This window comes from Artemia sp. Qi Xiang Cuo, chromosome 16 (genome assembly GCF_049724085.1).
Source record: "Artemia sp. Qi Xiang Cuo chromosome 16, ASM4972408v1, whole genome shotgun sequence".
In the NCBI taxonomy this organism is placed as follows: domain Eukaryota; kingdom Metazoa; phylum Arthropoda; class Branchiopoda; order Anostraca; family Artemiidae; genus Artemia; species Artemia sp. Qi Xiang Cuo.
In genome coordinates, this window is record NC_142809.1 from 62,064,226 (window position 1) to 62,087,145 (window position 22,920).

General features: G+C 36.4%; 1 protein-coding gene across 3 annotated transcripts in view; it reads right to left on the reverse strand.

Annotated features, from left to right (window-relative positions):
* The window catches only part of LOC148943155 (uncharacterized), a 31,517-nt gene extending 9,840 nt beyond the window's left edge, over nucleotides 1-21,677 (reverse strand). The window contains exons 1-3 of one of the 3 annotated variants that reach the window (XM_089102169.1): nucleotides 21,632-21,677; nucleotides 9,534-9,706; nucleotides 1,693-1,919 (exon numbers count right to left, since the gene is read on the reverse strand). In XM_089102169.1, the coding sequence (XP_088958295.1) occupies nucleotides 1,696-1,919; nucleotides 9,534-9,618 (309 nt within the window). In that variant the 5' untranslated portion in view covers nucleotides 9,619-9,706; nucleotides 21,632-21,677 and the 3' untranslated portion in view covers nucleotides 1,693-1,695. Of the gene's footprint in view, nucleotides 1-1,692; nucleotides 1,920-3,889; nucleotides 4,474-9,533; nucleotides 9,707-11,301; nucleotides 11,480-21,631 lie in introns of those variants that run through there. The other 2 variants (XM_089102168.1, XM_089102170.1) reach the window with 2 other exon arrangements.
* Between the last annotated feature and the right edge of the window lie 1,243 nt (nucleotides 21,678-22,920).

The window sequence follows — 22,920 nt, forward strand, 5'->3', positions numbered from 1 at the left end:
ACAGAACTGCTTAAACTATTAACCTAAAATCATGAAACCCACATAATTTAATTAAATAATGCCCGGTCATGTAAATTACAGATAGTGAACAATTATATCAAGCTTGAATAAACTTTGTAGACTCTTTCCCACAACAAAAGTTGGATGCGATCAATAAATCAATCTTGAAGCAAAAAGTCAAACTGTCACAAAGGTATGAGATAAATAGCAGTCTGATTAAATATGCGCAATAGGTGGTCAACAATACAGTTTATTTTTAGGAACCTTAATCACCAATCTGTCAATTAAAGGTGAAAGTTATTAGACAAAAATATCCACAAGAGATACAATGTATTCAAATGTATTCAATTTTTATTGTCGAAAAAAAGTTTCATCGCAATAAATCATAAGCTATCTTGAAACTAGGTTACAGCTCGTTAGCAAAATATAATTTCTCAAACCACACTGGCTAGTCATGATAAAACCTAAAATCACGAAGAAAGGAAGAAAACGAAGACATTTAACAGGCAGTAAAAAAAACTGGCTTTCACTGACTTTTTCACTGGGTGTTAATTGTCCTCATTTTCTTCGCGATTTTATGGTTTAGCTCGTTAGCAATAAATATTAGAGTGATACATGGTTTGACAGGAAAATTTATGAGATGTGTGAATCATAGTAATTAATTACGCAGAACTTAAGTTTGTCGAATTATGTGCTTTTTTAGTCCAATAGGAATACGGATGACAAGTGTGTAACCCTAGGCAAATTCAAAAAATATAGTAGCTAGGTTTAGCAGCTAAGCCGGTAGTCAATTTTTTGTCTTGAATCAGTAAATTTTCAGTTATAAGTTAGTGATGAGTCAATTTACAGTCTTGAGTGCTAGTGCTTCGGAGCCAAGGTTCGGCGGTTGCTTGCCCTCGGGAGACGGTGACAGGGCAGCTTCACCGTCAAATAAATCAAATAGTCCAGAAGGTCGACTGACAACCTACAGGGTATACAACGTGGGGTCCAGCCGGTTTGTTGTGAACTAGAGAGAATTATTGAACACTGAGAATTGCTGAGATTCATCCTACGACCGGGTGATTTGTCTTTACCGAGGTCAAGTCCAACCCCGTCACTTGACTGAATTTCCATTGTTGGTCGTAGGGGAATATTGTGTATCAAGAGTAAAATAGGTGGAGTATAAAGTACTCAAAAATGAAGGGGGGTCATTCTAAACCCATTTTATGAAATCCTCACCCTTGAGCATCTCCCTTCACGTCAACAGCTCCCACGACAAATAGCTGGACTGGTACCTAAAATTTGGCTGGTATCAGCACGATAAATGCGCTACGCAATTAGTTTTGTTCTCTCGTTTGTCAAGATTTTTAATACTACACCCACAGTCAATAATTTTACATATTTATTTGTTTTAGTTTATTATTTTTTTTATTTGTTTTGAATTTTAAAGTTTTTTTTCTCTTTAATTTGAACCTAGGGTTGATTTTTTTTTTTACAGATAGTTGGATATTTCAATTTTTTAGGTTTTAGTTTGACTCTGTGATATTTCAAGTCAACATATAAATTTGTGTGACGATCGCTTTGACTGTGACTTTTATATGTTTAGTGCCTTATCTTTTATTATGACCAGAACTGCCACCGATTGGTATCACTGTTTAAGGCGCCTGAATATAAAATTGTTTGATTTTTCATCCCGTAAAAACTTCGTCTTACCGATTATTCCAACGGAATCATGCATATTGGAGACCCAAGGATTCCAACGGAGATCGAGTATGAGCGTCGATGTGAAATGGAGATGGTGTCAAGTATCCTGATGTTGAATTGACGTCTGACATCATGTTCCGATCTGACAAATGTTCTACACCAGACGTCGATGCATCTTCCGTTACATTCATTGAGCTTGAATTGATTTGCTTGAATTTGATGAAGATGTTTGATGCCTGAAAAAAGGGAGTTACAGAGAGCAATGCCCAAAATGAATTAAAATCTTTGACAGCTTTTGACAGGTCCTGCCAAAGAAAAATTTTCCATATGAACACAGGATACATTATATTAAATACACAGAACGCATCATATTGAATACTTAGCCTAACTCCTAACCACCTCTATATATTAAATGAAATAAAAACAAGTTTTTTTTCAACTAAAAGTAAGAAGCAACAATAAAACTTGAAACAAACAGTAATTATTACGTATATGCAGGGGGTTGCCTGCTCCTCAACATCTCGCTCTTTACGCTAAAGTTTGAATTTTGTACCAATTCTTTAATAACGACTTTTGAAACACAAGGGTTTTTTAATTGGAACACCAAGAAGCTTTTTTCAAAAGTACTAAAAAATTTAGCGTAAAGAGAGAGGTGTTGAGGAGGAGGAAACCTACTTCATATACAGAATTATTTTTCAAACGTTCTGATGCTCACTTTTGCTTGTCTTCTAAGCGCACAATAATTTGTTTTTCACCTTTATATTGACTTGCTTCGATTCTCGCAGTCGCTTCTAATTCTGAAATTACCGATATATTCTTTGGATAACCAATATATTCTTATACTTTTTGAAATTTTTAAATCAGTGCTTTAAGCCTAACAAGTGATTTTAATAGAAATTGTAGTTGTAGCAGTAGTAGTAGTAGTAAGCATTCTCGGGAAGTTCCAACTTAATCTACAAATTTATTCTTTAGATACGCTCTATTTACAATCTACTTGCACATCATTATCATTGGTATCTGTTTTTATAGATGGTAACTTCTTCTAGGCAACGCCTTACACCTGGTTGTATTGGTGGAAAAAAATAGACAGGTCCATAAAAACTCTGGACAATGGGCGTTGTGTGGACAATGGTGCGTCGTTGACTATATCTGTTAGATAGGCGACTTAACCATCGACGATTGCCATGGTTTGATGTACCAAACATCCCTGGTCTCAACTGAGATGGCATTTCAGGACGTCTGAAAAAAATGTTAAAGAGAGAATTGCCTTAAATGAACTAAAATTGCAGTGTATTGGATATAACCTTGCTTAACCTGTGCAATTTCCCTGTGGACAGACGTTATTGATTTATACTTGCTTGGGAATTCTAGAGGAAGCGTGAAAAACTAGACCTTTGTAAACACTAAACAATTTCTATAAGTAACTAAAGGTCCTAAAGCCTCAGAACTAGCACTGTTTCAAACTGTTAATAAGACCCTGATTTAAATCCACAACACCCATACTTTTGATCATGTCCTGTAGGTGTAAGGAATAACATAGTATTTATTGCTCAATAAGAAGGGATAGCTCTGTAATGGAACGGATCCGTAAGAACTCTTGCCTTGAGATAAAGTTGACAGTAAAATAACAAGAAGTTTGTGGCTGACCCAAATTCCACTAAAGATTACCGAAGAGTTGACTAATCTGCCTCATTTTCCTTCTTGGTGATCTTCAAATTCGTACCCAGTCCATAATACGAAGAGAGACAAATCCAGAGACCGGCCCAGGAAATACAGTTTTAAATTATGCCTGTATGATACAGATCAATCCTAGCTATGCAAAAAGGGGATTTTTCTTGTTATTCAAGGTGGGGAACTGTAGTTTACCTATTAAAAGGTTTTGATCATTTTGATTCCAACGCCACACGTTTCATTTGGATCTGACGCTATTTTCGAGATGCTTTGTTTTTTTTTCAAAATTACAATAAATTTGTTTTCGCAATATACTTTTACTTTTTAAATGAAGCAAAATAACACTTACTATTCTGAAACTTTGTCAGATGGTATATTTTTTCACTAGGCAGTTTTTTCAAAACAAGTTTTTAAACTTTTGGTTACTATGGGCCTCGGTTCGCTCTTTACTAGGTTGCAGCTGCTGCTGTAACCCTGATTCATAAAGGTGCAAGGATTATAGTTAGAAAAAAGTAATCAATTGATTTCTTCTAACCTTGTAATTTCTTGTATTGTGTTCGATCATTTTCTTCGACAAAAACATCAAGACCATAGAAACATAAAGTGAAGCCAAGAAGAAGTACAGAATATACAAGTAGAATTTGTAGAGTTTTTTTTTAAACTGCAACAAAAACTGCTATATAGGTTGAAAATTTAGGATGGTATCCTACTAAAAGAAACAGCTTGAACGAGGCAAGTAAAATCGCTATAGACGCAGAGGTCACTGCTATATGTATGTTTTTAATTGGCGGTAGTGTTATTATCGTTAAAAAGATCAGCATAATTACAGCAATTTTCTCAAGGCTGCACCAATATGTTTGAAAGTCTTTGATCATTTGAAAAAGCACACAACAAATAAGTCCTAATGTTATAATTCCAAGAAAAGCATTATCACTGTCAAACCTATATTCTTCATCCCAGTCCTATGATTAATGCCAAGTATGGTTGTCACATTCCTATGATTTCTAGCAACTTTAGTTAGCACAACATAGCTAACAAGTATGCCAATCATTAATAAAAACATAATAATGTTTAGCCACAAAGTCCAACTAATTTTATGTCATTTATAAGAAACGAAGCTTCTTATAATACGGTGATATAAAAGTGGCTGAAGACACTTTGATGATACTATTTCTTGCATAATATTTGTTTTTGAGCTTGTGACAAGTCTTAGCATTACATAGTGATGTTCTGTTTCAGTTAATTCTGTACTAGAATTTACTGGGGCATTAAAGAATTAGCAGTAGAAATTTAGGCTGAATTTACAGAAAATAAAATTAAAATTTAAGAATCAAAAAAGAATGAAGACGCAGTTTATATCCTCTGAACATTGCACTAAGAGTGTTTTAGGCTTATAAATTAAATCAGACAGCAAATCCTACTTTAGGTCCAACAAATGCAACTGAGTAATCATGGGTAACCCAAAATTTTTTGGTAAAATAATAGGGAGAATTGAAACGAAAATACCAGGCTATGAGGATCGCCAAAGCTTTACCTCTCTTAAGACCGTTATAAAATGCGTTTGAGGTAATTATTTGGTTAGAAAAAAAAGAAGAAGAAAAAAAACTGTCCTCCTATTCCAGTAATTGAGGTAAACGCGGTCGTGACCTTACTTATCTACCCAATTACCTAGAAAAAAAAACAGTATAACAAAACCGTCAACCAAATTGAAATTTCCAAATCCATTTAAAGTCGTCATTAATAGATATAAGCTGTTATAAATTAACAAGCAAAAGCACGTCAAATCTAACGAAACTTTCCAAAGTGATTACCTTCCATTAGAGCTCCTCAGAGGAATACCACCTGCCTAAATGGGTTTTGATGATTTAATCTCCTTACCCGGCGAGGTAGAGTGTCTACCTTAAAGCTCTTTTGTGGTATCCCTGTGTTAGGTAAAACTTGTGAAATACATGCCTACTAGTAAAATTTTTAAATAAAACCTACAAAATAAGATTAGCTCTATCCATTTTAGAATCCCATAAGTCAGTGAAACCTAAAAAAAAATATGGAACAATTACAGACTTTAAGAGCCGGATGTGGGTTTTAAGACAAAGTGCCTTTTTGGCTTCTGGAATCAATTATAAATTTAAAAGCCTTCTAGGTGGTCCGGAAAAGCTGTACATAAAGAGATACCCCTTCAAAAAAATGAAAGAGAAATTATATTAAAATATCCTTCAGTATTTTTTGATAATTTTATTATACTTACCTAAAAGTTTATTATACAGAAAATTAAATTTCTTAAAATACCAACTAATTTTATTGGCTGAAAAACCTCTTAAGATCAATTTTTGGCTAAGCGTTTGAAATGCATTTTAAAAATTTGTGTAATTACTGGAAACTTATGCATACCTAAATAGTTGGGGATAAAAAGATGAATAAGGGATATTTAAATGTATATTACTTTCGAGAAATGGGAAATTAATTACTTACAAATCAAAATCGTTAGTTTTATCATAGACTTTATAAACTAATTTATTATTATCTGAAATATTAATATTTCAATATAAAAAAGGTTCACACTGTCCTATCCCATAACTAGGTTCCATAATTAACTCTAGTGGATAAATATTTTTCGAAATCTCCATAAACACCGGGCAATCTATCACCAAAAGATCATCCAGATATCTTTTATTATTTAAAAGGGAATATTTTACATTACTTTGGCTATTTTTATTTATAATATATTCATCTTCTAATTGAGTTAAAAACAGGCCCAATATAAACGGACTGGCATTACTTCAGATAGAAATGCCTATAATTTGATTATATAAATTACTATTAAACCTTATAAAAGTATTGAACAAAACAATTTCCAATAAATGATATATCATGTCCAAGATATAACATCTCGAACTAATAGTAATATAAAAGAAATTAGTTCAGCGGGCTTTTTTATCAGAAGCATAAATTTTCAAAAACCCAATATTAGACAAAAGAAAAGATTTCTTAGAGACTTTTTTCAATTTTTTTAAATACTAAATTAAGTGACAGATTTGTAGGGGTAAAAGGAAAAAATGGGAAAAAATGGAAAAAAGGAAGAAAAAAAAGAAAATATAGGATAAAAATACAGAAAAGGATAATGAAGGCTAATAATCTTTTTTAAATTTTTGATCATGTTAAATATTTATAGTAACAGAGTGTGGTTTCATCAATTTTTTTTGGATAAAATTTTTAAAAGTAAATGTCGTTTTTAAATTAGTGTAGGTGACATTAAAGTTTTGAAATTATGTGAAAAAGATTATTATTTCACCGAGAGGAGAAGAACTGGGATTAAAAAAAAGTGACAGATTTGTATATAATAATAATAATAATCTGTATTTAAAAGCCAATTAAAGCCATATACAAAAAGACAAATACTAAAGAAAAATTACACTTCATTTGAGATCCTTCCCATGAATACAAAATTTCCTACTGCCACAATATAACGGGGAGTCCTAGACCTCATTAACTCACAAAGCGGCTTATCTTCCCCCTCCTGGATAATTAATCCCCTTAAATGAGATAGTTGCTTACACCGGAGGAGAAAATGGCCCAACCCATAATCATTTTCCCCACATCTCAAGCAACTACACCGGGCCTCCGGACCTTCCCTCGTTTTCCTTGCAACCTTAGTATAAATTGGAAGACAATTTGCTCGAATCTGAATCCAAATCCTCAAATATTTAATGGACAATCCCAGCTTGAAATAAAACTCCTGACCAAAATTCTCTTTTACTTCTCTATACAAAGTAAGACTCGGAGATTTGTCCACAGCTGCTTGCCATAGTTGCACTTCTTGGTTTTCAAGTCTTGCACTAAATTCCTTGAAGAACTTTTCATGATCCTCTGGCCCTTTTCCCTTCTCCCACGAACTTGAAAATCCATTCTCATCTAATATCCTTTTGATTTGTGCTGTTCATTATGTTTTGTTACAATGAAGGAGAAGATCCTCATATGCTGCTCGGGCAAGTCTAGTCTGTGGAAGTTCTAGAAGTCTTAACCAAAATTTGATGATTTGGGTATATCTTTTCAATTTCAGGTTAAATATACCAAGATCACCTTTTAATACTAACGTATGTGTTGTATTGTGTAGGCCGAAAACTCGTTTATAATATTGAAGTTGAAGGGTTTCTAGTTGCTTTGCCGGCTGATACCCCCATATTTCTGATCCGCAATGTAGGATAGGCATAATTTTTTTATTGAAGATATGTTTGTGGAGGCTTAGTTCACTTATTTCTGCTGTTAGTGTGCTTCTGTATATACCAAATAATGCCTTTCTTCCTTTCTGTGCCATTGTTGTAATATGACTCGTCCATTTTCCATTTTGACAATGGATGAAACCTAAGTATTTGGCCTTTTCCACCACTTCCAGCATTTTTTCATTCAATAAAAATTGTGGTGCTGATTCCAAGGGTTTTTGCTAAAAATCATGACTTGGGATTTCGTGACATTCACCTCTAGTTTCTTCTCTTGCAAATATTTTTGAAGGAGATTCAAGAGAGTTTGTAAATCATTATTTGTCTTTGCCAGTAATATAATGTTGTCTGCAAATAGTACCATTGACATATTCAGATTTACCAGTCGGAGAGCAGGTGCCCATCTTTGTCGGAAATAAGGAACAATATCATTAATAAACATAGCAAATAATTTTGGCGAGAGTGGCGCACTTCCCTGGCGCACGCCCTTTTTCGAGAAAAAAGTCAGAGATATTTCGTTCCTAACAACTTTCGCAAAACTTTTATTCAATGAATACATAGATGATAGAATTTGTAAAAAAGGGGCTGGTAGGCCTAGATTTAATAAAATATTCAGCAATAAAACACGATCTACACTATCAAATGCTGATTTAAAATCAATTAGGGCCACATATTATTTTCCTTTACCTTTGCAGTGCTTTTCTACAAGAGCATTAATAACAAAAACTCTATCAGCTGTGGAATAACCTGGTCTGAACCCACCTTGTTCTTCTTGCAAGATTATTTTCTCTTCTATCCACATTCCCAGCCTTTTATCCATAATTTTTTCTAGAACTTTTCCAGCACTGTTTTGGAGGCTTATTGGTCTATAGTTGTTATGTGTAGTGGGATTACCATTCTTATAAAGTGGGAGAATAAGCTAGGTTTTCCAGGTCATTGGCCACTTCCTCTTTGAAATTATTAGGTTAATTAATGAGGCCAAAAAAGGTAAAAGAACAGTCGGAAATGCTTTGAAGATCTTCATAGGAATTCCATCGGGCCCGGGAGCTGAATCACCTCGTATTTTGTGAAGTGATTCTTCAATTTCTTCCGGGGTGGTTGGGTTGCATAACACGTAATCTTCCTGGTTCAGAGTGAATGATGTTTCTTCACTGTTATCTAGACCTAATGTCTCTTGTAGATGTATGTTGCTATCCTGGGTATCTTCTTGTAGTACTTTGAAGTAATTGGGCCAAGTTTCGGGGGCGGGCACCTCTGACTGTCGGTCTTTTAGCCTATCTCTTTTTATGATTTTCCAGAACTCCCTACTGTTATTTTCTCTAAAGCACTTTAAAAGAGTGGCGTTTTCTTTTCTTTTATAATTTTCCTTTTTACTTTTTATTAATTTTTTGTTCTCTTTACGTGCTAAACGGTAACTTGTTAGTGTCTTGATCTTTGATTCATCATCCCGTGCATTCTTTACATTTTGTAACATTTTATCCAAGTTAACGCTACTGAATTTACATTCTTCGTCATAAAAACTTTCATTCTTTTTCTCGGCTGATTTTACTGATGCCAGTGATTCGCTTAAAATTTGTGAAAACCTATTCGCTATTGTTTCCGGGTCGGCATTTGGTACCTCAGCCTCATACTTCAGATGGTCTATTTCTTTCGCTATGGGGTCATTAATTAATTTCTCTCGGACCAGTGCCCATTGTTCATGTGACCAATTGCAATTTATTCTAGGAGGTAAAATTGCTAGCTCCTTTCTCTTCCTCGTTTCTTTATTCACATACCTCTCCTCATTACTCCTCTCAACCGAACAATATTCCCTTCTAGAAATAATATACTCTACTTTAACTGGAAAGTGGTCCGATCCTGTTCGATGTATCACTTTCACATTTAGGGATTCAATTTCGAGCCCAGTGTCAACCAATATATAATCAATCAAACTAAAGCAAGGTCCAGAAACTCAAGTGTACTCACCTAAGCTATCATCCTCACCAAATCTCCCATTACCAATTGCCAAACCAGAACCTCCACACAGTGCAAGCAGTTTCCTCAACCCCATGAGTTAACTCTCCTTTTTCGATCTTGGCTCATTCGTGGTATAAAATACATTGAAGGAATAATCCCCGCTACAGGGTCGTCCTCATCATCTGAAACAAAATTTATATTTAGTTCTGGTTGTTCAGCAGTGTAAGCGTTTAAACACTAAATCTCCTTTATACCGAGATCTAATAAGAATAATTTCTTCCTCTAATATTGCCCAAGTATCCTCTTCATACTATTAACTATTCTCTGGTGAAATATAAACACACCCTAATATAAACGACTTCCCCCAAAAATTCACACGTAACTATATCCAATTCTCAGACTTGCTTGGCAAACGACATAAACTGGAAAATTCTGTTGCTTGACTAGCACTATAATTCCTTCATAGTTCCTGGAATTCCTTGATGTCCTTGTATCTACACGAAAAACAACATAACCAAAAACTGATATTTCCTCTACTGGCAATAACCATGTTTCAACTAAGCAAGTTATTTGTGAATCCAAAAATCAACTATTTAAACACACATCTCTTTTACTACTTAGACCCTGTACATTCGACGTAATAGCTGATAGTTTCTGTATATGGCTGTTTCCCTATCCTATGACAAATGGTGGTCGTTCTGCTAGAGTTTGGCCACATTTTTTCGGATTATGATTTTTTCGTTTCTTTTCCGATTTTGGTCCTTTATTTGGTCTCACATTTCTTCTATCCTGCTTACTATCGTTGCTTGGGCTTATAATCATGTCCAGGTCCCTTTATTCTTTCGGCCTATCACTTTTTGCGTGGTTTCCACTAGGAATGTTAGGGTCTAGTACGGCAGCCGGCTTTTCTATGATCGTTGTATCTGAATCGCTGTTTGAGATGCTTTCAATTTCAGGATCTGAATGACTATAGCTTGACGGAGCTCGCATATAAGACCTTCTCGGGATATGGTTTTTTGTGCTACTATCTTTATCATGAGTTTGTCTTTCCATAGTCGGCTCCGCCATTTCCAGCACTGTTTTTCTCTCAAAATCATAAACAAACGTCTGTTTGTCTATGCATAATCCAGTTCCGCGTAGCTTCACAATTCTCTTTTTGCTTATAGCTTGGGATAATAAAGGTCTTAGGGCTGTACGAGCCTCGCGTTCTTCTGGCGTATAATCTGGCACTACTGATATCCCCTTTTGTTTGAAAAGGTTCGCATTCCTCAACAAAATGTTTCGTGTAACTTTGGAATTGAACTTTACTAAAATAGGGCGTGGATTTTGTGGTCCCCTTAAACGAATAACATCCCTGAATTCCCACTTTGACACTTTTAAGCTTGGCATAGTATTACTGATTAGCGCAATTATATCGTCTAACAGGGTTGTATTCGATATAAGGGGCTGGGGAAAATTATAAAGCATCAAATTTGTCTGTTTCATTTCTTTCTCAAGCCGCATATTTCTCTTACGGGGTACTTCCAGCTCTCCTCGAATGGTTGTCTATTCTTGAGCTGTCTCCGTTTGCTTAACGTTAAACTCTTTCATTTTAGCTTTAATACTTGCTAGGCTTAGTTTAACGTCATCGATACTCTTCGACAAGCTAGGGATTCCGAACACTGCCTTTTTTATCTCTTCAAGGGCAAATGCTATAGACTGTCCTTTCATCCTTTTTCTATTATAAAATGGAAAATTATTAGCTTAACTTTCTATTAAACATGAAACGAGGACTTACGCGCAAGGGGGGCTACTCCGTTACTTGTACGGCCCCCCAGTTTCAAACAGAACAGGCGGTAGATTCTATTCGTCAATCTTCTTTTGAATCCAATGTTAAATCATATATCACAATTAAAAGGCATATAAATCTTGTCAAACTGGTTTATAACTCTTTTAAGCAGAGTATCACTATAGATTTTATTTCGTCTCCGCACTGAATGACTGCCAAATCGCAACTGACTGAGTATACAGTGTAGTAAAATCCAATAAATCTTCTCTATGAGCTGAAACCATAGCCAAAGAGTCTATGACTTGTAATGAATTACTAACACTATAGTATTGATTAAAACTAGAAAAAATTTTAATTCCAGGACAATATGCTTTAAATTTACTTCTAATTTCCCCTAAAATTAAATATAGGTCCGTGACCGCAATTCTTGTTAGACACTTCTCTGCTCCAGCAATGGAACGTGGTTTGGGTAGATTCTTATGAAATTTTGCCCTCCAATATAAGAAAGGGAACTTTTATCATTATCAATAAATTTATTATTTAATTCTTTCAAAATTATTTCTTCTATATTTTCAATTGAACTGTTATCCTCTAGATTAGCCTTTTCGTATGTATTTCTTGTAAGTAACTCTTTTGATAAAATATCACAATAGAGTTTCTGACAAATTATGGCAAAATTATTAATACCTTCTTCAACTGGCACAAGTACAAATTCATTTTGTACATTTGCTATTGCTCGTTTCATATTAGCATTACAAAATATCGATTTTTTCTTAGATTTATTTGAATAATTTTAAAATATATTATTTAGTGCTTTAGTCAAAATCAAATTCATCCAATTTAGAAAACTTTCTGTAATAATTTTCTCATTCTTGCACCATTTACTAATAAGTAAATTTAAATCATTATTTAACCCACTAAGAATACTTTCTGGCTTTATGGGGCTGGAAAGACAGAATTTAGACCCCATTTTCATTATAGTTTGAAGATCAATTTGCTTTATAATGGACAAATCCCCTGTTACAACATGTTAGTAAGTTTGATTTACATATTTAAAAAATTGGGTTCTTGTGATTTTCCCCCCGAGAAAATTCCCCCCCCCCCCGGAGATTTTTCCAGGTAATTTCCCCCTGGGAATTTTCCTCCGTAGGAGATTTCCCTCCGGAAATCCCCCCCGGAAATTCCCCCCGTAGGAGATTTTCCCTCGGTGATTTCCCCCCCTAGGAGATTCCCCCCTAGGAGATGCCCCCCCACTGAAATTTCTCCCCTCCCCCCTCTCAGAAATAATTGCCACCGGAGACTTCCCTTGCCTCAGACTTATTTGCATCGAATGTCACACATGACTCGAAAATTGTTGCAAAATTCTTCTTTTTCTCGGCGGCCTAAAATATAAGAGCGAGTATAGTACACTTTTTAATTGTCAAGTAAATAATTGGTTATACACGGTAATACATACACGGTTAAAACGCTACACTTTAAAACTAATATGTCTTGCAATAAGCCTCAGGTACTCCATTGTCCCGACGTTCCCGTATTTTCCCATCTGTCGTAGAAATCTGGCGTTTAAATCCACATACTTTTTTTTAATTGGTTCACTAGATTGTCCCGCATTTGTTTGAATCACAACCGCCGTGTTAAGTGCTTCTTCGCGCTTGAGGATGTCCAAGAGCTTCCAAAGGCTAGGGTGATGAGCCGAAACTGAAGATTGCTATCTTCTATAATAACGCTCAACATTGTTGTTTGTCCTGGGGAGTTCATCTTTCGCTCTGTAGAAGATATTCCAGACACGGGGTGGAAAGTTGCAAGGTACTTTCCTACTTCCACGCATTCTACCGATGTAGTTATCTTCAAAGTAGGTGATGATCGGCCCAAACATATTGTCAGTAAGTTTTGCTGCGACAGCTTTGAATGCAGAATGTACTTCTGAAATGGGCACGAATGCAAGAGCAGCTAGCATTTGAACGGAGACTGCAAATTCATCACCGTCTCTATTGATTTCAGTGACTGGAAAGCCTTTTCTGAAGGAATTCTGCACGCCCAACTCGAATTCAGACAATACAGATGTTGGACCTCCATTCGTCAAATAAGACTTTAGTTCGGTAAAAACTTTCGTATACGTGTCCTCTGACTATATATGTGTCCCCAGGCAGCAGTGCGTAAACGCATGGAATCACCCAATCTTCTTACAGGCGGCGCACAACGTAAAGCTAGTAGAACAACTCGGCACGGTCTTGAACGTTCCGTCGAAGAACCAGTGAGAAAACGAATTGAGGAGCTGACTTTATGCAACCATACCAAACATTAGGATTCTGTTTGAATCTCCATGACTGTTGTCGTAAATTAGCCCGGACCTTTTGGAGCTAAGAGGGTCGGAATCAACTGCGGGAGGAAATTTCCAAGGGGGTATCCCCTACGGAGGGAAATTTTCTACGGGGGGATCTCCTACGGGGGAAATTTTTTGGGGGGGGGGGATCTCCTACGGGGGAAAATCTACAGGGGGGAATTTTCTCGGGGGAATATCCTAGACCCTAAAAAATCTTCGCAATTATAAACAGGTTTCCAATTACTCTCCTTGTCAAGTTTCTTAAGTATTTTTAAATATTTTTTATTGTCAAGATTTTTGCTACTTTTTGCTGTATAGGAAAGGATTTAAATTAAAAAAAATGAAACTTTCGAGAATATATCTACAGACTGAAGTCTGCCATGGGAAGGCATTTTAAAACACCTACCTCCCCTCCTTTTTCCCTTTAAAGGGCACTGAACTTTGGAAATCTGTTAACTTTACACTGAGGAGTTTTCTGTGGGGAGAGGGAATAATGGGGTTCATAGCAGCTTCCACCAAGACCCCATCAGCTGTATGCTGAAGTACAGACATTGCAGCAGACCAGACTCTACCTACGGTGTCTTTGATGCACTGGCTGATCGATCTTAAAGGGGTTGAAATCTGAGGAGAGGTCGACCCCTGAAGTGTGTCTTCAAATATGACTCTTGAGGAGGATTTGGCCCCCCTTTGGGTTCTCTGGCTTTTGCGTTTTGGGTGGTGCTGACATGCTGCCACTGGAGGCTTTAGCAGTCGGAGTGCTGGCACCAGACATTATGTTGCGGATTGTTGGTGGAGTTTTTTCAATGCTAAGATTCGCCAACAATGCATCCGTTAGTGTGGCATTGGCGTTGTGCTCTTCGACAGCCCTCACAATTTCACTCGTCGCCATATTAGAGAAGGTTGAAGTTGGGGCTGCAGGGTACTTTGGAAAGTGGTCTGCCATCAATATAACGGGTAATGGAAAATAAGCATAAATCTCTAGGAATATTCTTATTTTCCTCGTCTTCTTTTCTTCTAAATAATATCCAACTGCCATTTCTGACTTAGTTTTATCGACGCTGTTCTTCTTTTTCTCAAGTTGCACTTATTTCATGTTAAGGTGAGGCTTTGCAACTTAATGTTGGCTACGAAACAATCAAAATTGGCATCAAATTTTCTTGAAATCCGGTTTTAAAAGTGAATTGAAATTTGCCTGTCTTTAGAACCAGCTTCCATTGCTGTTCCCATTACCTTTAATCTTGACAACCCCAAAATTCCAAATTATTTATATTCTTTTAACGTATATTTAAGCTATAGGGAAATGGCATAAAAAAATGACATTAATAAGTATTTTGTATTGGTTGGTATTAGCCAACAGTTAGGCCTACTTAAAAGGAAGTATTATAAAATTCTGGAAACAACATTACAAATATATAACACTTCCCTATAACATGCCTGTAAATACTTTACTTAACTCTCCTTTTTATCAAATATTTCACCATCTTAAATTATAGAGGCCTATATTTCCTGGGTTTAAAAGTGATTTATGGTAAAAAAGCATGGAGAATATATGACATGGACTGTATATAATCATGAGGCCCGTCTACGATGGCTCGACTTCGTCAGCAATTAGAAGCTGCTGCAGCTCACAAAGCAGTCTCGGTTTTCGACCCAAGCAGCCGAGCGAACATTACGATGGTTTGGACACCTACTTCGAATGTCTGCACACATACCTGCGAAAACTATCCATGACTTCGACCCTGTCAAAGCCGGGTGGAAGCGACCTCGGGGCAAACCGAAAAAACGATGGTCTGACAGCCTGTCCGAGTTCCTGACGATGGCAAATATCAGGTTGAGCGATGTGCAAATGCTTGCCATGGACCGAAGTGGATGGAGGAGGCAGACGTCACTCTCCACGCCGAGCAGTGCTCGGCAGGAGACATATGTCAAAGTAAGTCAAAGTATATAATCATCTATCAGTAGGAAGGGACAGAGTCAAAGGTAAATTTTCACATTAAATCACTAATGATATGAGACTAATTAAAAACTGATATACCTATACAGTCATAAAATAACATTAAAGCAAAATACATAATTCATTTACATTGGAAACCATCTCCCCTAATGTACTAATATATAGCCAATCCTAAGTAATTAAACTTATAGGCAATAAGCTCATGGAAAAATTCAAGTTTTGCTACTTTTTGCTATACGGGAAAGGATTTAAATTAGGAAAATGAAACTTTCAGGGATGTATGTACTGACTAAAGTCTGTCGTGGGAAGGCATTTTAAAGCACCTACCTCCACTCCTTTGTCCCTTATAAGGGCACTGACCTATGGATATCTGTAAACTTTACACTGAGGAGTTTTCTGTGAGGGGAGGGTATAATGGGGTTCATAGTAGCTGCCATCAAGACCCCATCAGCTGTATGCTGAAGTACAGACAACCCAGCAGACGTGACTCTACCTACGGTGTCTTGGATGCGCTGGCTGATCGATCTTGAGGGGGTTGAGAGCTGAGGAGAGGCTGACCCCAGAGGTGTGTCTTCAAATCTGACTTTTGAGGCGGATTTTGCCACTCTTGGTTCTCTGGCTTTTTCTTGTGGGGTGGTGCGGGCATGCTGCCACTGGAGGCTTTAGCGGTCGGAGTGCTGGCACCAGACATTATGTTGCGGATTGTTGGTGGAGTCCTTTCAATGCTAAGATTCGCCAACAATGCATCCGTTAGTGTGGCATTGATCTTGTGCTCTTCGACAGTCCTCACAATTTCACCCGACGCTTTATTATAGAAGGTTGAAATTTGGGTTGCAAGGTGCTTTGGAAAGTGGTCTGCCATCAATATAACGGGTAATGAAAAATAAGCATAAGTCTCTAGCAATATTCTTATTTTCCTCATCTTGTTTTCTTCTAAATGACATCGAACTGTCATTTCTGACTTACTTTTATTGACGCTATTCTTCTTTTTTCAAGTTGCACTTATTTGATATTACGGTGATGCTTTTTGCAACTTAATATTGGCTACGAAACATTCAAAATTGGCATTAAATTTTCTTGAAATCAGGCTTTAAAAGTGAATTGAAGTTCGCCTGTCTTTAGAACCAGTCTCTATTGTTGTTCCCATTGCCTTTCATCTTGACAACCCAAAAATTGCAAATTATTTATATTCTTTTTTAACCTATATTTAATCTGTAGGGAAATGGTATAAAAAATTACATTAATAAGTATTTTATATGGGTTGGTATTAGCCAACAGTTAGGCCCACTTAAAAGGAAGTAGTATAAAATTCTTACAACAAAATTACAAATATAAAATACTTCCCTATAACTTGCCTATGAATACTTTACTTAACCCTGCTTTTTATCAAACATTTCACCATCTTAAATTATAGAGGCCTATATTTCCTGGGTTCAAAAGTGATTTATGGTAAAATGCTTGGAGAATATATGACTTGGACTATAGATAATTATCTTTCAGTAGGAAGGGAGAGAGTCAAAGGTAAATTTTCACATTAAATCACTAATGATATATGCCTAGCTAAAAACTGATATACCTATACAGTCATAAAACAACATTGAAGCAAAATACTCATTTACATTGGAAACCATCTCCCCTAATGTACTAATATATGGCTAATTCTAAGTTATTGAACTTATAGGCAATAAATTCATGGCAAAGTTCAAGTATTGCTTCTTTTTGCTATATGGGAAAAGATTTAAATTAGGAAAATTAAACTTTCAGGAATGTATCTACAGACTAAAGTCTGTCATAGGAAGGCATTTTAAAGCCCCTACATTCAGTCCTTTTCTCTTTAAAGGGCACTGACCTTTGGAAATCTGTGAACTTAACACTGAATAGTTTTCTGTGGGAGGAGGGAATAATGGGGTTCATAGGAGCTTCCACCAACACCCCATCAGCTGTATGCTGGAGTACAGACATTCCAGCAGACGCGACTCTACCCACGGTTGCTTGTATTCGCTGGCTGATCGACCTTGACGTGGCTGAGAGTTGAGGAGAGGCTGAACCCTAAGGTGTGTCTTCAAATCTGACTCTTAAGGCCGATTTGGCCCCTCTCGGTTCTCTGGCCTTTTCTTGTGGGGTGGTGTGGATATGCTGCCACTGGAGGCTTTAGCGGTAGGAGTGCTGGCACCAGACATTATGTTATGGATTGTTGGTGGAGTGTTTTCAATGCTAAGATTTGCCAACAATGTATCCGTTAGTGTGGAATGGTCTTGTGCTCTTTGACAGCCCTTACAATTTCACTCGATGTTGTATTAGAGAAGGTTGAAATTGGGGTTGCAAGGTGCTTTGGAAAGGGGTGTGCCATCAATATAACGGGTAATGGAAAATAAGTATAAGTTTTTAGGAATATTCTTATTTTCCTCGTCTTCTTTTCTTCTAAATAACATCCAACTGCCATTTCTGACTTACTTTTATCGACGCTGTTCTTTTTTTTCAAGTTGCAATTATTTCATATTACGGTGAGGCTTTCCGCAACTTAATGTTAGCTACGAAACATTCAAAATTGGCATCAAATTTTCTTGAAATCCGGCTATAAAAGTGAATTGAAATTTGCCTGTCTTTAGATTCAGTCTCCATTGTTTTTCCCATTGTATATAATCATCTATCAGTAGGAAGGGACAGAGTCAAAGGTAAATTTTCACATTAAATCACTAATGATATGAGACTAATTAAAAACTGATATACCTATACAGTCATAAAATAACATTACACTGAGGAGTTTTCTGTGAAGGGAGGGAATAATGGGGCTCATAGCAGCCTCCACCAAGACCTCATCAGCTGTATACTGAAGTACAGACATTCCAGCAGACGCGACTCTATCTAAGGTGTCTTGAATGCACTGGCTGATCGATCTTGAGGGGGTTGAGAGCTGAGGAGAGGCCAACTCCTGAGGTGTGTCTTCAAATCTGACTCTTGAGGCCGATTTGGCCCCCTCTTGGTTCTCTGGATTTTTCTTGTGGAGTGGTGTGGACACGCTGCCACTGGAGGCTTTAGTGGTTGGAATGCTGGCACCAGACATTATGTTGCGGATTGTTGGCGGAGGGCTTTAAATGCTGAGATTCGGCAACAATGCATCCGTTAGTTTAGCATTGGTCTTGTGCTCTTCGGCAGCCCTCGCAATTTCAGTCGACGCTGTATTAGAGAAGGTTGAAATTGGGGCTGCAAGGTGCCTTGGAAAGTGGTCTGCTATCAATATAACGGGTAATGAAAAATAAGTATAAGTCTCTAGGAATATTCTTATTTTCCTCGTCTTCTTTTCTTCTAAATAACATCCAGCTGTCATTTCTGACTTACTTTTATCGACGCTGTTCTTTTCTTCAAGTTGCACTTATTTCATATTACGGTGAGGCTTTCCGCAACTTAATGTTGGCTACGAAACATTCAAAATTGGCATCAAATTTTCTTGAAATCTGGCTTTAAAAGTGAATTGAAATTCGCCTCTCTTTAGAACCAGTCTCCATCGTTGTTCCCATTGCCTTTAATCTTGACAACCAAAAAATTCCAAATTATTTATATTCTTTTCACCTATATATAAACTATAGATAAATGGCATACAAAAATGACATTAATAAGTATTTTATATTGGTTGGTATTAGTCAACAGTTAGGGCTACTTAAAAGGAAGTACTATAAAATTCTGAATAGAACATTACAAATATAAAAATACTTTCCTATAACATGCCTAAAAATACTTTACTTAACACTCCTTTTTATCAAATATTTCACCATCTTAAATTATAGAGGCCTATATTTCCTGGGTTCAAAAGTGATTTATGGTAAAAATGCATGGAAAATATATGACTGGGACTATATATAATCATCTATCAGTAGGAAGGGAGAGAGTCAAAGGTAAGTTTTCACATTAAATCACTAATGATATAGGCCTAGCTAAAAACGGATATACCCTTACAGTCATAAAATAACATTGAAGAAAAATATATAATTCATCTACATTAGAAACCATCTCCCCTAATGTACTAATATATAGCCAATCCTAAGTTATTGAACTCATAGGCAAAAAATTCATGGTAAAATTCAAGTTTTGCTGTATTTTGCTATATGGGAAAGGATTTAAATTAGGAAAATAAAACTTTCAGGGATGTATCTACAGACTAAAGTCTGTCATGAGAAGCCATTTTAAAGCACCTACCTCGACTCCTTTTTCCCTTTAAAGGGCACTGACCTTTGGAAATCTGTGAATTTTACACTGAGGAGTTTTCTGTGGGGGGGGGGGAATAAAGGGGTTCAACGCAGCTTTCACCAAGACCCCATCAGCTGTATGCTGAAGTACAAACATTCCAGCAGACGCGACTCTACCTAAGGTGTCTTGGATGCGCTGGTTGATTGATCTTGAGGGGGTTGAGAGCTGAGGAGAGGCTGACCCCACAGGTGTGTCTTCAAATCTGACTCTTGAGGCGGATTTGACCCCCTCTTGGTTCTCTGGCTTTTTCTTGTGGGGTGGTGCGGACATGTTGCCACTGGAGGCTTTAGTGGATGGAGTGCTGGCACCAGAAATTATGTTACGGATTGTTGGTGGAGGGATTCCAATGCTAAGATTTGGCAACAATGCATCCGTTAGTGTAGCATTGGTCTTAGTGCTCATCGGCAGCCTTCACAATTTTAGTCGACGCTGTATTAGAGAAGGTTGAAATTGGGGTTGCAAGGTGCCTTTGAAAGTGGTCTGCCATCAATATAACGGGTAATGGAAAATAAGTATAAGTTTCTAGGCATTTTCTTATTTTCCTCTTCTTCTTTTCTTCTAAATAACATCCAACTGCCATTTCTGACTTACTTTTATCGACGCTGTTCATTTTTTCAAGTTGTACTTATTTCATATTACGGTGAGGCTTTCCGCAACTTAATGTTGGCTACGAAACATTCAAAATTGGCATCAAATTTTCTTGAAATCTGGCTTTAAAAGTGAATTGAAATTTGCCTGTCTTTAGAACCAGTCTCCATTGTTGTTCCCATTGCCTTTAATCTTGACAACCCAAAAATTGCAAATTATTTATATTATTTTAACCTATATTTAACCTATAGGAAAATGGCATAAATAAATAACATTAATAAGTATTTTATATTGGTTGGTATTAGCCAACAGTTAGGCCTACTTAAAAGGAAGTACTATAAAATTCTGAATAGAACATTACAAATATAAAATATTTCCCTATAAAATGCCTATAAATACTTTACTTAACCCCCTTTTTTATCAAATATTTCACCATCTTAAATTATAGAGGCCCATATTTCCAGGGTTCAAAAGTGATTTATAGTAAAAATGCATGGAGAATATATGACTGGGACTATATATAATCATCTATCAGTAGGAAGGGAGAGAGTCAAAGGTAAATTTTCACATTAAATCACTAATGATATAGGCTTAGCTAAAAACTGATATACCCATACAGTCATAAGATAACATTGAAGGAAAATACATAATTCAGCTACATTGGAAACCATCTCCCCTAATGTACAAATATATAGCCAGTCCTAAGTTATTGAACTCATAGGCAATAAATTTATGGTAAAATTCAAGCTTTTCTTCTTTTTGCTATATGGGAAAGGATTTAAATTAAGAAAATGAAACTTTCAGGAATGTATCTACAGACTAAAGTCTGTCATGAGAAGGCATTTTAAAGCACCTACCTCCACTCCATTTTCTCTTTAAAGGGCACTGACCTTTGGAAATCCGTGAAATTTACACTGAGGAGTTTTCTGGGGGAGAGGAGGGAATAATAAGGTTCATATCAGCTTCCACCAAGACCCCATCAGCTGTATGCTGTCAATTAGGTCAATGTATAAGGTCAATCTCCATACTGAACTTTTTATTTGAAAAACTGGTCAGGCTTAGGGATAAGAAACCAAATTTAATTTTTTCATGGGCTATGACCTAGTTTTTTATTTGTTTGAATTTTAATTTTTGCCCACATCCAGGTATCAATAATGTTCAGTGGAAAGTATTAACAGAAAAAATACCAAAAACTCGATGCTCCAACTAATTTACCCATGTTAACTTACTGAAGAACCAAATAAGACATGAGACTTGCTTCCTTTTATGACTGCTCAGTGGTGACAGTTATGTCCCAAGTTGGACGATATCCAGCTTCGATGACTAGTTTTTTCCAGATTTCTGAAAATAAATAACTAACGAAATTTTTAATTAAGCTGGAGAGAACGTATGATATTTATAATATAATATTTGACTAAATATTATGGTTTGGTGTTGGTCAAATTTCCATTCAACGGATGAGAATCAGTCAAAACTGTAAATTCCCTTTACGCATGCAAATACTTTTCCTCTTACCCTCCAAATATCTATCCAAAGAGTATACTTTTAGCCATCCCTGCAAAAGACCAAACAAAGAGCATGTTATCCCCGAATGGACTGGGAAAGGATCTAAAGAAATAATTTATAGGTAATTATAATCTCCTCTATCATTGTATTACTGTTATTTTATTTTTTTCCAATAAAGATAGAGTTTAAAAAATTTGCTTTTTCAGCAAAGTTGGTATGTCAGAAAGGGGAAGTTTATGCCAGATTGGTATCATTCTAAGCATTAAGAGTGCTAATGCTTAGAATGACCCCAGATTGGTGTCATTCTAAGCATTAAGAGTGCTAAGAATTTCTTCCCCTCCCCCTCGGAATTTTCTCCTTGTATAATTCCTCCTCAAGGAAACTTCCCCCCATAAGAATTCCCCCCTCCCCTCAGATGACTTCCCCACTGAGGAAAATCCCTGCACATGCGAAATTGAGCAGCCAAAGAGAAAGTACAAAATGAATATCTCCAAATGTAGGCCAGATGGGTCCTGGGGTAGCACATTAACCAGATATCTGCCTTTTAAATGGAATTTAGTATGTCTTTTTCAGTTACAAAATTTGAAAAAAAAATCATGGAATCAAATATTTTGTCACACTCTCTGACCATAAGCCTGTACAAAAGAAACCAGATAAGAAAAGAAGACAAAAACAGACAACGCAGAAATTGAAAAGAAATAAAACCCCAAATTGGAACATGTTTGAAGACAAGAGCTTGAAAACTCTACCGCATGGTTCTCTGATCGTTTTGTGGTTGGGGAAGGTTAAGCTCAAATGGTGCACTGCAATGCAAAAACAATCTAACTATCATATCGACTTCAAGTAATTTACAGAAATATTTGTAAGTAAAAAGAGAGAGGTAAAAATTAAAATCTATATTTATATAGTTCCAGCAGACCAGGAGCTGCAGCACTCGGCACGTGGCAGGTCTCCAATAAATGGATTTTATTGTCGCTTGTGTTCTAACCACAGACGATTTCTGCCTTTTTGA